Source organism: Pecten maximus, chromosome 2 (genome assembly GCF_902652985.1).
Source record: "Pecten maximus chromosome 2, xPecMax1.1, whole genome shotgun sequence".
Lineage (NCBI taxonomy): Eukaryota > Metazoa > Mollusca > Bivalvia > Pectinida > Pectinidae > Pecten > Pecten maximus.
Window position 1 is genome coordinate 7124360 of NC_047016.1, and position 20312 is coordinate 7144671.

The following is a 20312-nucleotide window of genomic DNA, read 5'->3' on the forward strand; positions in this document are numbered from 1 at the left end:
ACACGAAATCCTGGTGTAAACCAAGCAACTATTAAATATATAATAACACGTTCCTCAAAACTGTTATTAGGATGAAGTAAGAAAATAGCTTTTTCTGATATAACTGAGAATTGAATACTTTAAACCATACTTACCCAAAATTCCTTTATCCAGTATAAAAGTTACTCACAGGTGTTTGTAATGTAAATCAACACCAACTTATTGCTAGGCACATTTTATAGAATAAATGTCTCTTTGTTATGGCCAGGAGTACTTCTGCAGCTGTCAAATGTAAATTCAGGAAGACTTCCACATCACAGCTGTTCTTTTGACTTCAATCCTCTCCATTGACTTGGTTTATTTTGTTAACGTCCTATTAAAACAGCCAGGGTCATTAAAGGACGTGCCAGGTTTGGAGGTGGAGGAAAAGCGGCATACCCGGAGAAAAACCACCAACCTATAGTCAGTACTAGGCAACTGCCCCATGTGGGATTCGAACTTGCGACCCAGAGGTGGAAAGCTAATGATAAAGTGTTGGGACATGTTAACCACTTAGCCACCGCAGCTGTTCTTTCCATTGTATTTCTTAGATATCATCATGGGATATATAGTTGTAATTGATATATTCTGCTTAAACTTATTAGTTTTTCAATTTCGTTTTGATCTTTCAGATTCAACTACAATAGAATTATTCTATATAAAATGACTACAGTAAAAATGATATTTTACATTCAGCCTGACAGTACCACCTTAACTCATACAATAACTAGAGGGGTTGATTAACCTACTCGTCTTTGTGCTCCAATACCTAGGACACATCGTGGTAAGCATATTGTTTAAGCTACTGTTAAAACACCAGATTCAAAGAAAGTTAAATAATAAATTGTATTGCCATGGTTTTTGTAGATCTTATTTTCATCAATCACACAGAAGTGGACACTGTCAGGTAACATACCAGTATATTTCCAGTGATATTGTACTACAGTTAAAAAAAAAACAAATTATCAATAACAAGCAAGAAAAAAATCCTTTCCTCTCATTTATTACTTTATTTACATACTGATATCACAATGTGTTCAAAATGAGTGATGGATTGTTTACAGAGTATGTAGCACTTAAAATTTGATACTGATTATTGTCAAATACAGACTTCCAAAGATTTGAGTATAGCTGTTTACAGGTTACACTTGTAATACACACGTCGAGAGAGCACACTCGGCAGGTTTCTTTCTCAACTACTGTTATTTTAAAGTTATCTTAAAATTGGTAAATGAATCCTTCTTCATTTTAATGTTTAAGTGAAATATAAGTCAATAAACATATTATCAATTATCATGCTGATCTAGATTTATAAACAAAGTTAATAATATGCGATGTCATTATGCCTAAATCACAGCATACTTGCAAATAATTTATTTTCCCAATTTGGTCAAACGTCTCACAATTTCCCAATGTAAGAGCTATCAATTTTACAGTCATGAAAAAACATGTATACAATTCACAACAAACAAAATGAGCATATATTTTCATTTCACTAGCCATGTCAAGGGAATATTTACCTTTCAGCATATCTATAATCTATACCCTGGTATGTTCTCTTTAATTAATCATCCTTAATATTACATAGGATTTTCAACTTGGATTATTTTACCTACATTTAATAAAAACTTTTCTACTTGGTGATATCCATTTCTACATAAGTTACATCACAAGAAACACCTAGTTATGAGATGAGTATGTTTCCTCCCGCTCTAAATTTTCTATTTTGGTCATTTAGCATTAAAACACACCATTTTGAGGAAACTACAACAAAATGTAATTACTCCATCAACCACTTACATGGTGTTTTTTTTATACTATTCCTTTCATGCTTCTGGACTCGGCCAGAAAGAAAACCTGTTGGAAAACTGGAACTCCACTCCCTGAAATGACTACCAAGGGGACTGATGAAAAGTGAGAACTGTTCATCAATAGCAGAAAGGACATTGGTAACTTGATATGAATTATACATATCAACAAGATGTCTATCTACTATTGTATTCTATGTTTTAGTTTTGAAAATGACTTTACTTAATCCCATTACAAAGTGTATGGATGAAACAGATCTTTACATATAATTATCACAACATTTTCATCAATTAATCGTGACATACATCACATCAAAACATGTGGTAAAGATGTGCAGTATAAAATGAAAATGTTAGTGGCTATATCTGGAATATCTGGACACATACACCCAACAAGTCATCAGTCAAACAGTTCATTCTCATTCATAATGGACATCACACATCAACAAAGTAGAGTTTACTTCAAGCATTAATAAAAAAAACTTATTAACTACTGTACAATGTTTTAAATTCACTTCACTGCAGAAAAAAATGGAGTTCTGGTAGGTACCAATTACATTTGTTCTATGTGTCATAGTTTCCAAGGCTTCTGATTTTGATGCAGATTTGATTTGAAGCAGATCTAAATGCCTTAAGGGAGACAACTAAAATAAATCAAAATTTCAATTAAACTTAAATACCAGAATGATTTGAGAAAATGTTAAGATAATGACAAGTACTTAATCTTCTCAAGTCTAGTAATATTATGCTCTTTGAATTGCTTACAGTTATTTTTTTTTCATGACACAACATTGGGATTCATCAACTTAAGACAAGGGACACCTTTTTGGATAACAATCTGTCGGAGAACAACCTCAAGGATGGTTACATTTAAAACTTCTAGTAAAACATTACATTTACCACTGTATGATAATGTTACTATATAACCATACCAATTTGGATGACAACTCATATCTCTTGTTTGTACTCAATGGTGAATTTGATAAATTAATGCAATAATTCACGAGAATAAAACATTTTGAACACTTAAAAAAAAGTTTGACATATAAAGAACTGCTGTCATTTGGCATTCCCAATTCCATATGATTGAATGCATTTGCCTTTCCCCAATTTCATTCATATGTATATCAATGCCAACTGAAAGCAGTTCAATTTTGAGATATTCATGTTGACTGATACACTAACAATAATTCCATTCTGTACTCATATATGGGTTGATGAGCATCTAAACCTAAAAGTATTTCAATTTGGTAATACATTAATGTATTAAGAACTGCAGGTGTACCTTTTGTCAACACAGGGTTTCAATGACTGATACTATCCATGATATTGTGTGTGAACTCATCTGTGTGAAATGTACTGATGCATCGAAGAAGATATTACTTTAATTTCAAGACATTTACAGTATTTGTGTACATGAAATGAAAATTTAACAATTATGAGGCAGTACACTACAAAAAAAATAATCATTTTAAAAAATCAACAAAAGAAGTTGATTTTCTTTTTATTATCAATAGCATGAAACATAATTTGTATAATCATATAAATAATGCATTACAAAGATATATATATATATATATATAGGGTAATATATAATTTGCACGAGATACTTTCACACAAAAACAAGACATTTCTTCATTAACACAATACACATTGTATATATATTTATATATTTACAAACTTTTCAGTTTTTAGCTCATCTTCCTTTATCTAAAAAATTGATGAGAAAATCAAGTTTACCTGTGCCAAATTTTCAACAAAAAACTGAAGTGAAAAGAAATGCGTCTTCAGCAAGGTTTTTTCATGCCACAAAGTATAACTTTTCATGATAAAAATTTCATGTCAAATTCATGTCAAGAAAGTGACATGAATTCGACAGGAAATTTTGGTCATGCCAAAACCGACCTGAATTCTTTCTAACCTGATGCATTACCACAAGCAGTTATGTGTGACTACTGCAGATGTTTTATATAATAGTAAAGACAGATAATTCCAGTGAAATAATGTTCATAATCAGAAATGATTTGCCTTTTATTCTGTTATTTTACCAGTAATATTTTGTTCCTGATTTAAATATTGCATATGTTGTTCTATTTTAGTTAATAGTGCTGCTATTACTGGAAATAAAGAACAGCTAATTTAAGGTATCGTTTGTTTGTTTTTAAATAGATAATATTACAGCTTTCTGCATTATTTAATTAGGTAGTGAAATTGCAAACATAAGTTAAAGATACTATCATGGTATAAAACTAATATGATCAAGCCTCTTTCTTCTTGAGAACATATATTTTGTGTTTAATTACCAAAGGTTTTTATTCTATGTTTTTTTACATGTGTACATAATTCCAGTGGAACCTTGAACTAAAATACAGAAGAATCAAACTGACAAAAGATCAAATGTACAAAAAACTGTAACACTATGTATCTATAAAGGTTGGTTCTTTTGTTTCACAGCTTCAATATCTAAATAATTTTGTTTAATTCAAAGCTTTAATTCACATGAATCCTGCATTTATAAAAGTGTTGTTTTTTTTTCTTCAAATGGAGTGATTTGGTTGAAGTTGACCAACATTTTGAGCAACAGATCTAAAATGCAAAACTTTAAACAGGAAATGTTCCATGACTTTTCATCACAGGTGAGATAAAAATTGATCCAGGTGTCACTGTGCCTCCAATATTTATGACTACCAGGTAGGTAAGTGGATCTTGGTCCATGAAAATGGAACTTAACTTGAGACAAGTACTGGGTGCTACAGTAAAAACAACTCTAATATAAATAATGATGTCAATCATTGTTAGTTTATCTGTGATCACTTTCTGATTAATGAAACCCTATATTTTTGCTAAAGAGAATTTCAATTTACCAAATCCATCCATCTAGTAAAGATAAATTACCCTATATATCTACATCACAACTAAAACAACAACTATACAAATTAATGTAAATGAAGACTTGCTACGCAAGGATGAAGTCTTGTACAGGGATTTAAAAATATTATAGATAAGTCCTGTTTTTATGTCAGAAAATTTTCATCAATTTTTAGTGCAAGATAAAATGTGTGAAATTACATCTTTACATTGCTTCTCTTATCTAAAATTGAAAAAGACTAGGTAAACAGTGAAATCAACCATCACAGTCGATTGATACAATCAATTTGTAGTGTCCTCTGTACACAACATTATTAATCACTTTTAGTAACTAACAGTTGTTAAGACTATATACACCAAGTTAAATCACAATAACAAAGCATCACACACATTTCACGTGTATACACAAAACTATTTTAATAAGATTTTATTTTGTATAAATAATCTCCATGAAATATTTTGGTTTCTGTCCATATTCCATCTTTCACCAGTTAAGACATAATGTATACCTCTTTTATAAAAGTATGTTTCTTCATTAAAATTTCACTGTTAGTAGCATTATTTAATTTACAGACAGATAACCCCAAAAATAAAGGAATCTATAGCTGTTTAGAATGATATTTAGTTTAGCCGACAACACAGCTGTGGGCCTGATCAGTACAGGTGAAATGTTGATAAGTTATATACAGGTCAAAATTATTTCACAGGTAATCGAAGAAGGTGGACACACATGCACATTAATTTTACAAAAATGGTGGTGTGTTCTTAAACTATAAACTATCACTTTTAACATGAATTAAAAATGTCACCTCTGGAAAATGGCCTCCTCCCACATGATGAGTATTGAAAAGTCATTATAGAAATTATACAAATTTGTTGATTTTAAAAGGCTCATCAAATATTTAGTGCTGTAAACTGCAAATTTTAAATTACTTGTGTAGTACTGTTTAGCCAAAGGCCAATAAACATGTATTGCATGAGGTAAGTTAAAACAACACAAAAGTGTTGTGTTGTAAACTTCTATGGTTATACATGTATTAGAATTCACCAATCAAAACTGTCAGCCGTACCACTGATGTCACAATTAACATGGATGGCTATTCCAATAGAAGATGTACACATATCCTGATTTTACATTAACCTGTCAACAATTCGTTTAACGAAAAACTTTCAAATCTGCACAGTAAACTCATGACACTGTTCATGTATATATTGCTTTTAAATAAGATGACTTGGCAGGCAACTGTAACCTTACACAATATGATCAACTGTAACTTTGATTTACATTCTAAAATTGGTTTTGTATTACAACAGGGTGGCTAAGTGTGTGCTTATGGAAACGCTCATTTATAAATGGCCAACAACAGCCTTGTAAACAGTGCATGATCCTAAATGAGAATCTTGGGTGCAGCATATCTAACACCACATTCCTCTATGTGTATACCATAATGTCTATCAATAAAATGTTGATAGACATGAATTTTACAAGTTCATTGACAAAGCCCAGCAACAAAGTTGAGTGATTATCAGCAACCAATCTAATGGATGCATTCTGATGGACAAGGAATATAAGTACTTTTATTATAAACGGTTGTGAAAAGACAATAAATATTACAAAGGTCATATGACCATTTTCAAGATTGAAGAATGTCATCACACATTTCAAATTACAAGTAGTTGACATTTTTTTAAGAGTAAGAAAAACAGTTGTGCTTGAATGAACTAGCCTATCCCAGACCAGCGGCTGGGAACTGTGAACAAAGTTTGGTTCATCTTTATAGGTATTTTGTACAATTTTGTACAATGCCATTCAATAATTGCACATGCAAAAATGATGTGTATGTTTCATAAGTAGTACAGAAAAAGTTTGAAGAATGTTTTATCGCTTAGGATATACATGTATCATGTGGACAAAATATCACATATGTAACAGCTTCATTCACACATCACAAAGCTCATCTTTCAGTCTCATCACACGTATGTCCACCACTGCCAAATACACAAGTCATGCTGACTAATAAACACAGCATCCTATTTCACATCCACGTGCCTTTTCAGGCAGCTCAATCCTCGTTGTTCTTTGGGGCCATAAAATGCTTTTTTATCCAATGAATAAAAACCAGATTTTATGTTAAGACTGAAAAAGTAAAAGGTATCACCGAAGTAACACTTAAGAACAATGACACTCATTCATTCTGTTCAATTTTGACAAAGTTTGATGAGATATTTTATCAGCTTTTGGACTGAATTTTGACATTAATACTTAATCTTCAACAAGATGTTTTACTAAAGTTACTGTATTGAACAAATGCATACAATCATGTTTTACTTTTTCCCACTAGGTAACTCAATCTCAATTTAAATTAATAAATAACAACGATGGAAAATGACCCAAAAATACTCGTGTGTGAAAGAGTAATCTCCCTTCTTTTCACTCTCCTTCCTGCATGTGTCCATGGAATGGATAGTTTGTAATTATAGACTTGTACAGTGTGTACAGCTCTCATCATACGTCACACAGCATCCATGCTACTAACAGGCGCAGCCCTCCTTGTTGGGTGCTTGGTCGTTATTTATCGCATTCCTTGGTGTTGCTGGTTTGTGCTGTACCCCCGACTCCGCTGCATTGAGGTCCAAACTGGAAAAGTCAAAATAATGTGATTTGAAATGTCTTATTGAATTTTTTTCCCCCAGTTAACATAAATATTGCCTCTCAGTAACTTTTCCTCTTGTTTTATTAAGACCTAGCACACAATATCCAATGGTAAAAGACTTTGAAATCAACCTTGATAACCACTGGAAGGACTAAAATACAACCATTTGGCGGGTTATAACACAAATACCTGGAAGAGACACCAACATTTTAATTCAATAATTGAGATATGGATATAGAGGCATATTTCCTGCATTCCTTATTTATCATATCATATCATATCAATTGTGAAAGAACAACATAACATTTTAAGGCCTTTAACAAACCCATTGTTTAAATAGTAAAAGGCACCACAAGGGATACAACTCCCCTCACAGGTACCCTCTGAATTATCCTACAATTAATAAGATCTGATGCCAAATCATTCAAACCATTGTCATACTTGACCATTGTATATGAAGCATGATCAAAATCTTTCAAAAAATGAAGTTGCTAGAAAGTCATAGATATTCTATGAATATTGATAGCGACCTTATCTTCGATTTTAGCAGCTTGAAACACAAACTAATGTATGAAGTCTGATTGAAATCGGTTAAATATGAAGTTGTGAGGGGTTAAAAGGAAACAAGGTGGAACATCAAGCACTGTCACCAGTAAACCCTTGTTCATCAGATACTCACCTTCCATCTTGTATATTTTGATAGATTTTCTTTGCTGTATCTAAGAAAGCATCTTCTACATTATCACCACTGAAAAAATCAACATTAGAAAGCATGTGTCACTGTAGATACTGAAAATATGGTATGCCTTACAAAATGTGTATTTTTATCACACATTTTTATGGTTAACTTTCTGTCTTTGAAATCAAAATTACTGTAATTGATCCTGTTCAAACTTAACATTATTATTGTCTACAGGAGGAGATATGATGGTAAAGTTCCACTGTTTAGGGACACATGTTAAACCCCCAAGTACAGTGCAACATGTGCCTTTTTGGTACTATCCTGATTAAACTGACATTAAAGGCTGACTTTCTCTCTTTCTACTGCTATATGGCTCTGAACAGCTAAATTTTAACTATAGAATCTGCTAAAGGTCACGAAGGATATTCAGATAAGCAGCAAATTGTAAGTGTTGTTTACACAGCTTACCAAAGATAACATGTAGCAACATGGTGGGGAACGTTAAAGATGGCAAATAACAAATGATGGATAAAAAACTGGAGGGTGGTTACCTCCAAAGCAAATTTTTTTTATATTTTCATCATTAAATTGAATTATGATTGTGATTATGATTGTCTACATTCCTAATTAAATTTCATGTAATGCTGGTTTCTAAAAAATCAGAAATCATATCAATTTAGATGTAAATCCCTGATTGATCTAAACTGTCAGGTCGATGAGATAACATGCAAAGAAGGCTCCCATATATAAAGAAATCAAACTTCCTGTAAAACACTAAATTAAACATTTGATCTTCATGGAAAAGCCAGTGTTGAGATTCAATATAGCTCATAGTACAGGTACTGTATACTGGCTGTGAACCAGTGTACACACACGTTCACCAATGTTACATAGTGGTGTTATGTTGCATCCCTTTGTTTCTATTCTGGGCTATAACAGGAAAGTATTTTCACATTCAAGCAGGACACAAGTCTCTCCGAAAAAGTAAGTGAAAACAGGAGTGGACATCTAGGGGCAAAATCTTACTAAGTATTTCAATTTAAGGTATTGCATACTCACGTTTTGGCACTGCACTCCAAAAACATCAAACCTGGAGGTTGTGAAATAAGGATTTTTAAATCAGTATTACTTTCACTTCATAATATATCATCAATTAACATTCACACCTGGAAAACCATTATTGTCATTTAACTTTAACCATATAGTGACATGTTATTTCTTAAGTCAATCAGGCTGATCTTATATGGTTCTATGCAAGTTTTTTTTCTACTTTATTTTCTCTTGATTGTCTGTTGTATGTTACCATTTTCATCTGCAAACTGCTTAGCCTCTTCATACGTTACATCACGCTGTGCTTCTAAATCAGACTTGTTTCCAATCAAAAATATTACCTGAAAAAAGAGGTAAGAAAATTGAAATTAACCAACAACACAAATCTAATTGGTTAGGTACATGTAATTAAAATAAAAGTTGACTGTATTAAGGAAACTATTAACAAAAAGTTTTGCAAGAGTCACTTTTGCAATCAGCAAACCAAATTAAGGTCTTGAACTACAAGACTTGTTGGAAAATTATTGTTATTACACATAATTTTTAATACACCCAGGTGCGAATAAGTTGCGTACCCTTCAAGTGTCACCACATGACTCTGAAGTTAGCTCATACAAAGGGACATGCAGAGATTTTTTTTTGCTACGAGTAGTACCATTTGATTAACAAGAGGAAATGGGCTAATAGCCTAAAAAATCATTTTGAGTAAAACAATGACTCTGCCTGGTTGAGTCATATCTATAACCAAAGAATTAACATTTTTATAACAGATGGTTGTTTGCACAATTTCCCATAGTTATCAATAATCTTAAATTCATAACTATTAAGCAGGCATTATATTGTACAAAGGCTACTTTGTGCCATTTCTTGGATCTGATTTGTGAAATTTTCTTTGAGGCCTTTTTCTGATTTTATTTGGAATATTTTTTTTTGTATTTGAATGTAATTTCTCGTGGGGTTTGCACAATAATTAAATATAAGAGTCGATGACCTTAACGGCCATGAACGGATGAAATGATATAACTTTACTGCTTGTCAAATAGGCAATCTTATATAGATCCTTTACTGCTTGTCAAATAGGCAATCTTATATAGATCCTTTATGTGTTTTGAAATTTAAAGCCAGTTTTTTTTAAACAGGTTTTACGTCTGCTATTACAGCTTTGGGACCCCCACTACTCGGGGCCCCAGGAGTCAAACCAGCCTCATTTAATATTATATATATATATAATATGATTGCCCTCCCTCAATGATGTTTCACTTTAAATTTGGTTGAAATCCAACCAAGGGTAAGGAGGGGAAGAGTTTTAAAGCAAAATTTCTCCAAAGTTCTCCTTTTGAGGCCTTGCCCCTCTGGCCCCAGGGTTCACACTAGCCTCATTCATATAGAGTATGACTAACCTCCACCAAAAATGTTTCACACCAAATTCAGTTGTAATCCACCCAAGTGTTAAGGAGGATTAGAGTGTTAAAGCAAACTTTCAGCAAAGTCCCCTTTTTAGGCCCCGTCCCCAGGAGGTCAGACAAGCCTCATTTATATACAAGAGGCCCAGGGGCCTAAACGGTCATCTGACTCTAAATTAAAACCCTTATATTATTGTAGTATGCATTCTCTGTAGCAAGTATATAGTGGCACTGTTAGCCATGGTGGCCATCTTGGATTTCTGACCGACCCAATTAATAACAACACTTGGTCTGGACCATCTAAGGATAATTTCTGGTAAGTTAGAGCTGAATCCCACCGGTGGAATTTGAGAAGAAGTTTGAAATAGGTGTTGTTCAGGAAAACCATGATTGCGCAATCATGTTACAAAATGGCCGCCATTGCTGCTATGTCAAACTTTTTACGAGGCTTGTTGGCCCTCCTTTCTTAACATCCTCACCAATTTCCAGCTCAATGGCACCAGTGGAACTGGAGAAGAAGTTTAAAATGTGTTTTTTAAGATGGCGGATATGGCGGCCATCTTGGATTTCAGACCAATCTAAAAAATAACAACACTTGGTCGGGATCATCACAGGCAAGTTTCAGCCCAACAGCACTGGTGGAACTTGAGAAGAAGTTTAAGATGTGTTTTTGAAGATGGTGGTTATGGTGGCCATCTTGGATTTCGGACCGACCCAATAAATAACAACACTTGGTCTGGACCATCTAAGGATAATTTCTGGTAAGTTAGAGCTGAATCCCACCGGTGGAACTTGAGAATTTTTAAATGTATTTTTCAAGATGGCGGCTATGGCGGCCATCTTGGATTTCGGACCGACCAGGAAAATAACAACACTTGGTCGGGATTATATCAGGATCGTTTCAGGCAAGTTTCAGCTCAATAGCACTGGTGGAACTTGAGAAGAAGTTTAAAATGTGTTTTTCAAAATGGCGGCTATGGCCGCCATCTTGGATTACGGACCGACCCCAAAAATAACTACACTTGGTCGGGATCATATCAGGATCATTTCAGGCAAGTTTCAGCTCAATAGCACTGGTGAAACTTGAGAAGTTTTAAATGTGTTTTTCAAGATGGCGGCTATGGCGGCCATCTTGGATTTCGGACCGATCCGAAAAGTAACAACACTTGGTCGGGATCATATCAGGATCATTTCAGGCAAATTTCAGCTCAATAGCACTGGTGGAACTTGAGAAGAAGTTTAAAATGTGTTTTTCAAGATGGCGGCTATGGCGGCCATCTTGGATTACGGACCGACCCCAAAAATAACTACACTTAGTCGGGATCATATCAGGATCATTTCAGGCAAGTTTCAGCTCAATAGCACTGGTGAAACTTGAGAAGAAGTTTACAATTTGTTTTTCAAGATGGCGGCTATGGCGGCCATCTTGGATTTCGGACCGACCCGAAAAATAACAACACTTGGTCGCGATTGTATCAGGATCATTTCAGGCAAGTTTCAGCTCAATAGCACTGGTGGAACTTTAGAAGAAGTTTAAAATGTGTTTTTCAAGATGGCGGCTATGGCGGCCATCTTGGATTTCGGACCGACCCGAAAAATAACAACACTTGGTCGGGATCATCTCATGATCATTTCAGGCAAGTTTCAGCCCAACAGCACTGGTGGAACTTGAGAAGAAGTTTAAAATGTGTTTTTCAAGATGGCGGCTATGGCGGCCATCTTGGATTTCAGACCAATCTAATAAATAACAACACTTGGTCGGGATCATCTCAGGATCATTTCTGGCAAGTTTCAGCCCAACAGCACTGGTGGAACTTGAGAAGAAGTTTAAAATGTGTTTTCAAAATGGCGGCTATGGCGGCCATCTTGGATTTTGGACTGACCCGAAAAATAACAACACTTGGTCAGGACCATCTCAGGATCATTTCAGGCAGGTTTCAGCTTAATCCCACTGGTGGAACTTGAGAAGAAGATTGAAATGTGAAAAGTTTACGCACGGCGCACGACGACGGACGAAGCATGATGACTATAGGTCATCCTGACCCTTCGGGTCAGATGACCTAAAAATATGATTACCCTCCCTAATGATGTTGCACACTAACCCTTCGGGCCAGATGACCTAAAAATCAATGTACATTATCTTCATTTCAATGGCACTTTAATTCTTTTTATCCATGTACGTGTCTCCAAGCAGAGTACTACCTAAACTGTTGGCAGTTCCTTAGATACGATGACCATAACATACTGTAATCATAAGGGGATATCTCGGAAACAATTTCTGAATACTGAAACTGTGTATATTTTTTTCAATCTCATGATCAAATGGAACCTTTTTAACTTGCACTGTCAGCTTTAAGAATGATACAAACATAACATACCTTACCTGTGCTCAGGGTGAGTTTTAAATAGGGCAAAAAAGTACCTTATAGTTAGAGAGCAAACACTTCCCAGTCCATGCCTCAAAAGGCTATAATATGATCAATGTGTTGCATATGAATTATGTTTTGAAATGTGTCATCCTGCTATCCTTTTCAGAGTTGTCTGATGATAATCAAGAGTATATTGAAATTTGTACACAATTTTAATTATCAAATTAATTATAAAATATCAATTATCGTAATCAAGGAACACATACTGCATATATAGCTGAATCTACAATAATATGTAAGTCTGGAGCTGTGGTGACAACTATACCTGTATCTACAGTAATATGTAAGTCTGGAGCTGTGGTGACAACTATACCTGTATCTACAGTAATATGTAAGTCTGGAGCTGTGGTGACGACTATACCTGTATCCACAGTAATATGTAAGTCTGGAGCTGTGGTGACAACTATACCTGTATCTACAGTAATATATAAGTCTGGAGCTGTGGTGACAACTATACCTGTATCTACAGTAATATGTAAGTCTGGAGCTGTGGTGACAACTATACCTGTATCTACAGTAATATGTAAGTCTGGAGCTGTGGTGACAACTATACCTGAATCTACAGTAATATGTAAATCTGGAGCTGTGGTGACAACTATACCTGTATCCACAGTAATATGTAAATCTGGAGCTGTGGTGACAACTATACCTGTATCTACAGTAATATGTAAGCCTGGAGCTGTGGTGACAACTATACCTGTATCTACAGTAATATGTAAGTCTGGAGTTGTGGTGACAACTATACCTGTATCCACAGTAATATGTAAGTCTGGAGCTGTGGTGACAACTATACCTGTATCTACAGTAATATGTAAGTCTGGAGCTGTGGTGACAACTATACCTGTATCTACAGTAATATGTAAGTCTGGAGCTGTGGTGACAACTATACCTGTATCCACAGTAATATGTAAGTCTGGAGCTGTGGTGACAACTATACCTGTATCTACAGTAATATGTAAGTCTGGAGCTGTGGTGACAACTATACCTGTATCTACAGTAATATGTAAGTCGGGAGCTGTGGTGACAACTATACCTGTATCTACAGTAATACGTAAGTCTGGAGCTGTGGTGACAACTATACCTGTATCTACAGTAATATGTAAGTCTGGAGCTGTGGTGACAACTATACCTGTATCTACAGTAATACATAAGTCTGGAGCTGTGGTGACAACTATACCTGTATCTACAGTAATATGTAAGTCTGGAGCTGTGGTGACAACTAAACCTGAATCTACAGTAATACGTAAGTGTAGAGCTGTGGTGACAAACAGTAATACGTAAGTGTAGAGCTGTGGTGACAACTATACCTGTATCTACTGTACAGTAATACGTAAGTCTGGAGCTGTGGTGACAACTATACCTGTATCTACAGTAATATGTAAGTCTGGAGCTGTGGTGACAACTATACCTGTATCTACAGTAATATGTAAGTCTGGAGCTGTGGTGACAACGTTAACTATACCTGTATCAACAGTAATATGTAAGTCTGGAGCTGTGGTGACAACTATACCTGTATCTACAGTAATATGTAAGTCTGGAGATGTGGTGACAACTATACCTGTATCAACAGTAATATGTAAGTCTGGAGCTGTGGTGACAACTATACCTGTATCTACAGTAATATGTAAGTCTGGAGATGTGGTGACAACTATACCTGTATCTACAGTAATATGTAAGTCTGGAGCTGTGGTGACAACTATACCTGTATCCACAGTAATATGTAAGTCTGGAGCTGTGGTGACAACTATACCTGTATCTATAGTAATATGTAAGTCTGGAGCTGTGGTGACAACTATACCTGAATCTACAGTAATATACTTATGCCTGGATCTGCCTTAATACATATACATGGAGCTGCAGTAATACCTAGTCCAGGGCCTGCAGTAATACCTATTCCTTTAACTGCACTGATACCTACTGTATTAGGGTTTGTGAGGTTCCGTGCATCTGTTAACCAGCTGCTAAGATGATTATATGTACTCCTCCTGTAATAAATAAAAATATGGTTAAGGAAAAACAGCAGCTCACACAATAATTCCCCCAATTCTTCATTATGACATACTGATAGGACTAGTACTCACCACAAAGTGTAATTATGATCGACTGAAAACAAGCTTACTAGACTGCTGTAGATTTTTATGATATTTATTCATGTTTGAGCTTCTATTTATATCTTCTAAAACCAAACTGAATAAATAACTGTATCCTGCAGAAATTCTTACATTCTAAACCTCTGCATTAGATGAGTAAATTTCTTCTAAGCAAGTTATTTGAAGGATGGATATACAACATTCAATTCCCTAAGATGCTGTGCAGTTGCAATAATCTTTGCAGGATTAGTTAGGCGAGTCTAGAACACCATAATTTTTCATTAGCTCCAATTCTTTAAGAGATTATGAGTACTTGAAATCTATGTCCCAGAGAAAGCACACAACGAGTCCAAGATTAAAATATCTGAGTCCTTTAAATGACTGTCTATCTTATCATTCGGAATTACCCACCTTGTAATATCATAGACCATGAGAGCCCCTGCAGCTCCTCTGTAGTAACTCCTGGTTACTGCCCGGAACCGTTCCTGGCCAGCTGTGTCCCATATCTGTAGCTTAATCTTTTGACCCGATACCTCTATAATTCTGGAATTAACATTTCAAAGGTGACGTCACGATTGTTTTTAAATGATCAAAACTTTGTATCAAGATGATTTTATTGATTTGCCATTAATTGATGATATATATGCAAGTAAGCAAACTTTGTCGGATTTCTCATTTTCTTCAATATATCAATGCAATATGAATTCATACACCAGATATACACTCATGAAAAATTTCTATTTGTTGCAAAATTATCCAGCAAGTCATACAGTTAAAATATGCCAAATCAAATAGTAAAAATATGCCAAAATCAGTATTACGTCCAAATGCTGACACTGATGCTGTAAAATATCAGCATCTTTTATAACTCTCATTGTGAATGCATCTTAAAACTTATTGAACAATTTTGTGGCAAATGAATGAAGAGCAACATTTGATACCTTCAACCTGGCACTATGTAATAGAGGCATAAAAATATACATTTTATTATTTTCATAATGACTTTTAGTAAGATTTTGAATATCCATTGTGTGTACAGAGTACACCATGAACATCTCGCAAGTTGAGTGATGCATGGGTTAATTGCTCCTTTTGTGACATCATGAGCAAAATGTTTATGTGGTGCTGCCACATTTTTTTTGCCCACGACAAAAAGTGCCCCTTTCTCCTTTTTTCACAATGCATTCTTGCCCTTTGGGAAACACTATAGCTATTACACTGCACTGTTAAATTATTGTAATACAAAGTAAACACATCATGTTCAAACAAAACAGGCATGATTTTCCAGATATCCCAGCTTGTAAGATAGGCATCATTTGTCATTTAGGTACCAGCATCTGGCTGCACTGAATTAATAACTCAAATACATTAATATTTAATCCTTGGTCAATATAATTATAAGTCACCAGATTTTAAATGTTCTGAGATAGGTCACCAACACAGATAACTTGGGAACCGTATCAGGTCAAATGCAAATCTTAACTGGCAAGCTTAATGTGTATTTTGTCGAACAAATTAAAATAAATTTATATTGAAATATAATGCTCTCTTCAGTATAATTCTGAGTTTGAGTTATAAGTTAGTGTTATTCACAGCTACTTACCTGGTGCCAAACTCAACACCTATTGTATGTGGACAATCCGCCATAACTGAAAAAAAGTGAAAACATTATAATTCTAAATCTATTGGAAAAAATTTCATTGTCAGCAGTAAAATAAGATGTGCAGATATTAAAACATCTTTACATATTTCATTTGCTTTATATAGAAATATATCAGATAGAATGGATTAACATCCTTAGAAGCGCTAGCCAGTACTTCAGTACATTTGAACTTACTAGTGTTGATATAAACATTGATTATAATACTGGAAATAAATGTATAAACTTACATTTTTTTTCTGTAAACTGGTGTAAGAGACATGATTTTCCTACACCCATGTCTCCTATAATGATATATTTAAATATATAGGAGTAGTTGTAAGGGCCCGCCGCCATCACTGTAAAATTTTCCTGTGGATAAATAAGTAATTTTTTTTTAATTGTATAATATAACAAGCCTTAGCGATACAAGCCAAATATAAAACCTATATTTGGCTGGATATTTTGTTAATCCAAATAATACAAAAGCAGAATCCACTATGTTGTGAAAATGGACTAGATCCAATGATGACGTAAAATCTCAACTGCCACCAAGCCGTACAACTATATGGCCTAAATGGAACAAGTAAAGCCAGGCATACATGTCTACCGTATCCTTCATCGCAAAGTTTTTAAACCTAAAGACATGTACAGCCACAACCTAATCTAGGTTTTTAGCTCCAAAAATCCTCTAAGTCTCTTGAAGCCTAGGTCAATATCAAACCTGTTCTAGCTTATAGTGTAAAAGAGAAGGGGAGAATATATTGCTGCTAAAGTGTCCCTCCAGGATTAATCAAACCTTTGTCTCTGGTTTGAAAATTGACAGCCTTACCAACTGAGACAAAGAAGCACACTAGTACTGTTTTCTTCAGATTTTCCAAATCTCAATACCACCAATGTGTAATATAGTTGACAGCCAATGTAACCGAATAGGTAAAAACATATTCGTGTCAAGTGCTTCTGTCTAGGAATCAAACCGAAATCTCACTGTGCAAAAGAAGCAGCTATAGGCTCCATCAGCTAATTATATAAGAGACAGTCAGAGTGTGAGACCATGCATATTTAACATTACGTACAAGCCACAACAATATGTTTCTTTTACACTAGGCCTATTTGAGTAAAAGGCCACTAGCATACAGGCATCCAGTTGACCCTGGACTTTTAGCAATTTCAGAAGTCTAATAACCTTTTCTCAGAAATCTGAAGGGTCAAAACATATGTCAAATAGACATGTCCCTTCAAACCCAAGAGTCAGAAACATACTCTCAAGGGTCTACTGGATGCCCTGTATACTTTTTACCAACAAATATGTCTTACATGCTGTGTCTACAGAAATTTTCAGGGTAATATTACTTATTTCATTGACACATCACAACTATCTGAAAGCTTACAATTGGGTATAATATTATAACTAGTACTATTACAAATTTCCTAGTAAAGTAAAGGAAATGACATTATATTGATTCACATGTCTAATATTGTGGCTAACTTTATCATGTGATATTTGTGGATTGAAGTGTTAAGTGCGTATGATCATTCCATTCCAATTTTACTTTGTGTCAATTGCAACAGAAACAAGACGTGGGAATTACTGTTAACAACCATCCCGTAAGTTTAGTAGATTCACAACCATCGCGATATGCTAAAGTTCCCGTAGCCAACCAATACGTATATATAATGCGAATGATGGCTGTGAAATGGGCATTATTGTACCTATTAATTACTGAAAGAGTCGCTACTTAATTTGAGAGACCCATTCTAATTCATCAGTCTCTACTGTAATACAGACATTGACAGAGGGGTTGATCCACAAACTACTGTACTGTAGGTCTAATAATCATGGAGGAAATCTCAAATAAAATGTGATCTCACATTTTCTATCAACACATAACACACTTTAAGTAATTAAATTTACAGACGCTGGTTACAGTATTAACATGTTTCAACGCATAGCTGTTAACAAAAAATGTCAACAAACACAAAATGGGGAAGTGCCTGGGAAGTCAGGTGATGATCTGTCTCGATCGCTTTGAAGGACATCTACTTTAGCTATCGTGATTATAATCACAATCTGCTTGTATTGAGTACAGTTGCATGATTCCATGTTACAAAATAAGTGCAAAACTGAATCTATAGACACAAGAGTATCGCGATTAAATACCTACTTTGAATCGTATCAGCGATTATGTTCTGAATCAGCAACAAGATGGCGGATAATGACGTCGATCACAGCGCCATCTTATGTGTAATCGATAGGGGGGACTACTCTAGTGAAAAAATATCAAGTGAGCAGGGGAAATGTGGGAAATTTGGTAATGGCATGAAACAACGAAAATACACATGCTTTATATTATAAAGCAATGATTTAACTATATCAGAGTAGGAAAGTGAATGACAATTTTGTTTGTGTCTTTTGCAACCAATTGATATACTGTAAGCCCATTCAGTTTATGGTCTGACTTTGGCATCAAAAGCAACAACATTTGATCAGCTCTTATCAGTTCAGACAAAAACAAAGTATTATAAATAATCTTTCTTGCCGTCAGCTGTAAAATTATGGAACTCGGAACCTCCAGAAATTAGAAATAATCCTTCAATGAAAATCTTAAAAAAAATCCTTAATAGAAATCTTACACGTCCTCCTTCATACAGAAACTATGGAACTATGGTATATAAAAAGAACACTTGTTCAATAAAAACTTAATTGGCAGCACGTTTTGTACCAATCTAGTTAAAATTAGACTTGTAATTTCCGTTCCTCTACGATACACTGCAATACATAATATCGTAGAGGAACGGAAATTACAAGTCTAATTTTAATTAGATTGGTTTTGTACGTGTGGATATATTGAAGACAACTTTCATTTCCATTGCATGTGTGAAAAATATCAAAATCAAAGAGAACAGTTCATTTTTACCCTTAATGGACTTAAACATCGATATATACTGTTAGCAGGACACAGACTTAATCTGACGAAGAAAATGAAACAATTGTTGCTGCGGTGCATAATTTTATTCTTTATTCTAAAAGGTTTGACTAAAAGGAATCTGAATAGATATCATAGTTAACCCCCAGTAACAAACCAAATTGAAGCTATGAATGTGATAGTTATGTATCAATGTAAACTATTCAAATAACCCTCGACAAATGTTCGTTATATATGTCCCACCAATGTTCTTTAACTGAAATTTCATTCCTTGAATGTACATCTTATGTTTTAATACATTATCATTTATATAACTATCTATATGAATTGTAAAAACATTAAGCAGTGTTGTGACTTGACCACTATGCTACATACAATTTTGCTGACCTATTGAGAGAGATGGATTGATATAAGCTTTAAGCTTGTTTCCAGATCCTTTTGCAAATTATGAACTGTTATTTTGTATATTTGTATGCAATGTCTATGGATTGAATAAAATACTGTTTAAACTAACATCGGTGCCGTTTCCTCTGGACCCAACTTCAAAAGTCCTACGGGATAGCCTGATCCTCAAGAAAAAGGAACATAGAGGATTTAGACAGACACGGATAGCCGTGTATGCATCTAATCTCCTGTGCACCCGTCGTAGAGCTGATTTAGAATATTCCGGGTGGGTGAGGTAATTTGGACAGAGATCCAGTTTCCAAGGAAGAAATACCTACTATGCTCTTTGTATAGACCTCC

General features: G+C 34.6%; 1 protein-coding gene across 1 annotated transcript; it reads right to left on the reverse strand.

Moving 5' to 3' along the window:
* Positions 1-1005: 1005 nt before the first annotated feature.
* On the reverse strand, positions 1006-18884 carry LOC117315425 (ras-related protein Rab-14). The gene is made up of 9 exons (XM_033869614.1): positions 18807-18884; positions 16893-17013; positions 16606-16651; positions 15414-15545; positions 14831-14897; positions 9334-9421; positions 9090-9120; positions 8028-8096; positions 1006-7332 (listed from the first exon to the last, which is right to left on the reverse strand). The coding sequence occupies exons 2-9, from the start codon at positions 16996-16998 to the stop codon at positions 7227-7229; spliced, it is 645 nt and encodes a 214-aa protein (XP_033725505.1). The 5' UTR covers positions 16999-17013; positions 18807-18884; the 3' UTR covers positions 1006-7226.
* Positions 18885-20312: the final 1428 nt, after the last annotated feature.

Bases quoted from the DNA above. Each gene is read 5' to 3' on its own strand.
- LOC117315425 (XM_033869614.1), bottom strand. From the start codon at position 16,998: ATGGCGGCGGGCCCTTACAACTACTCCTATATATTTAAATATATCATT. The intron at 16,652-16,892 runs GTAAGTTTATAC...ACTTTTTTTCAG, and splicing joins CCAGTTTACAGAAAAAAAAT to TTATGGCGGATTGTCCACAT. The intron at 7,333-8,027 runs GTGAGTATCTGA...TGACTTTTCCAG, and splicing joins CAAAATATACAAGATGGAAG to TTTGGACCTCAATGCAGCGG.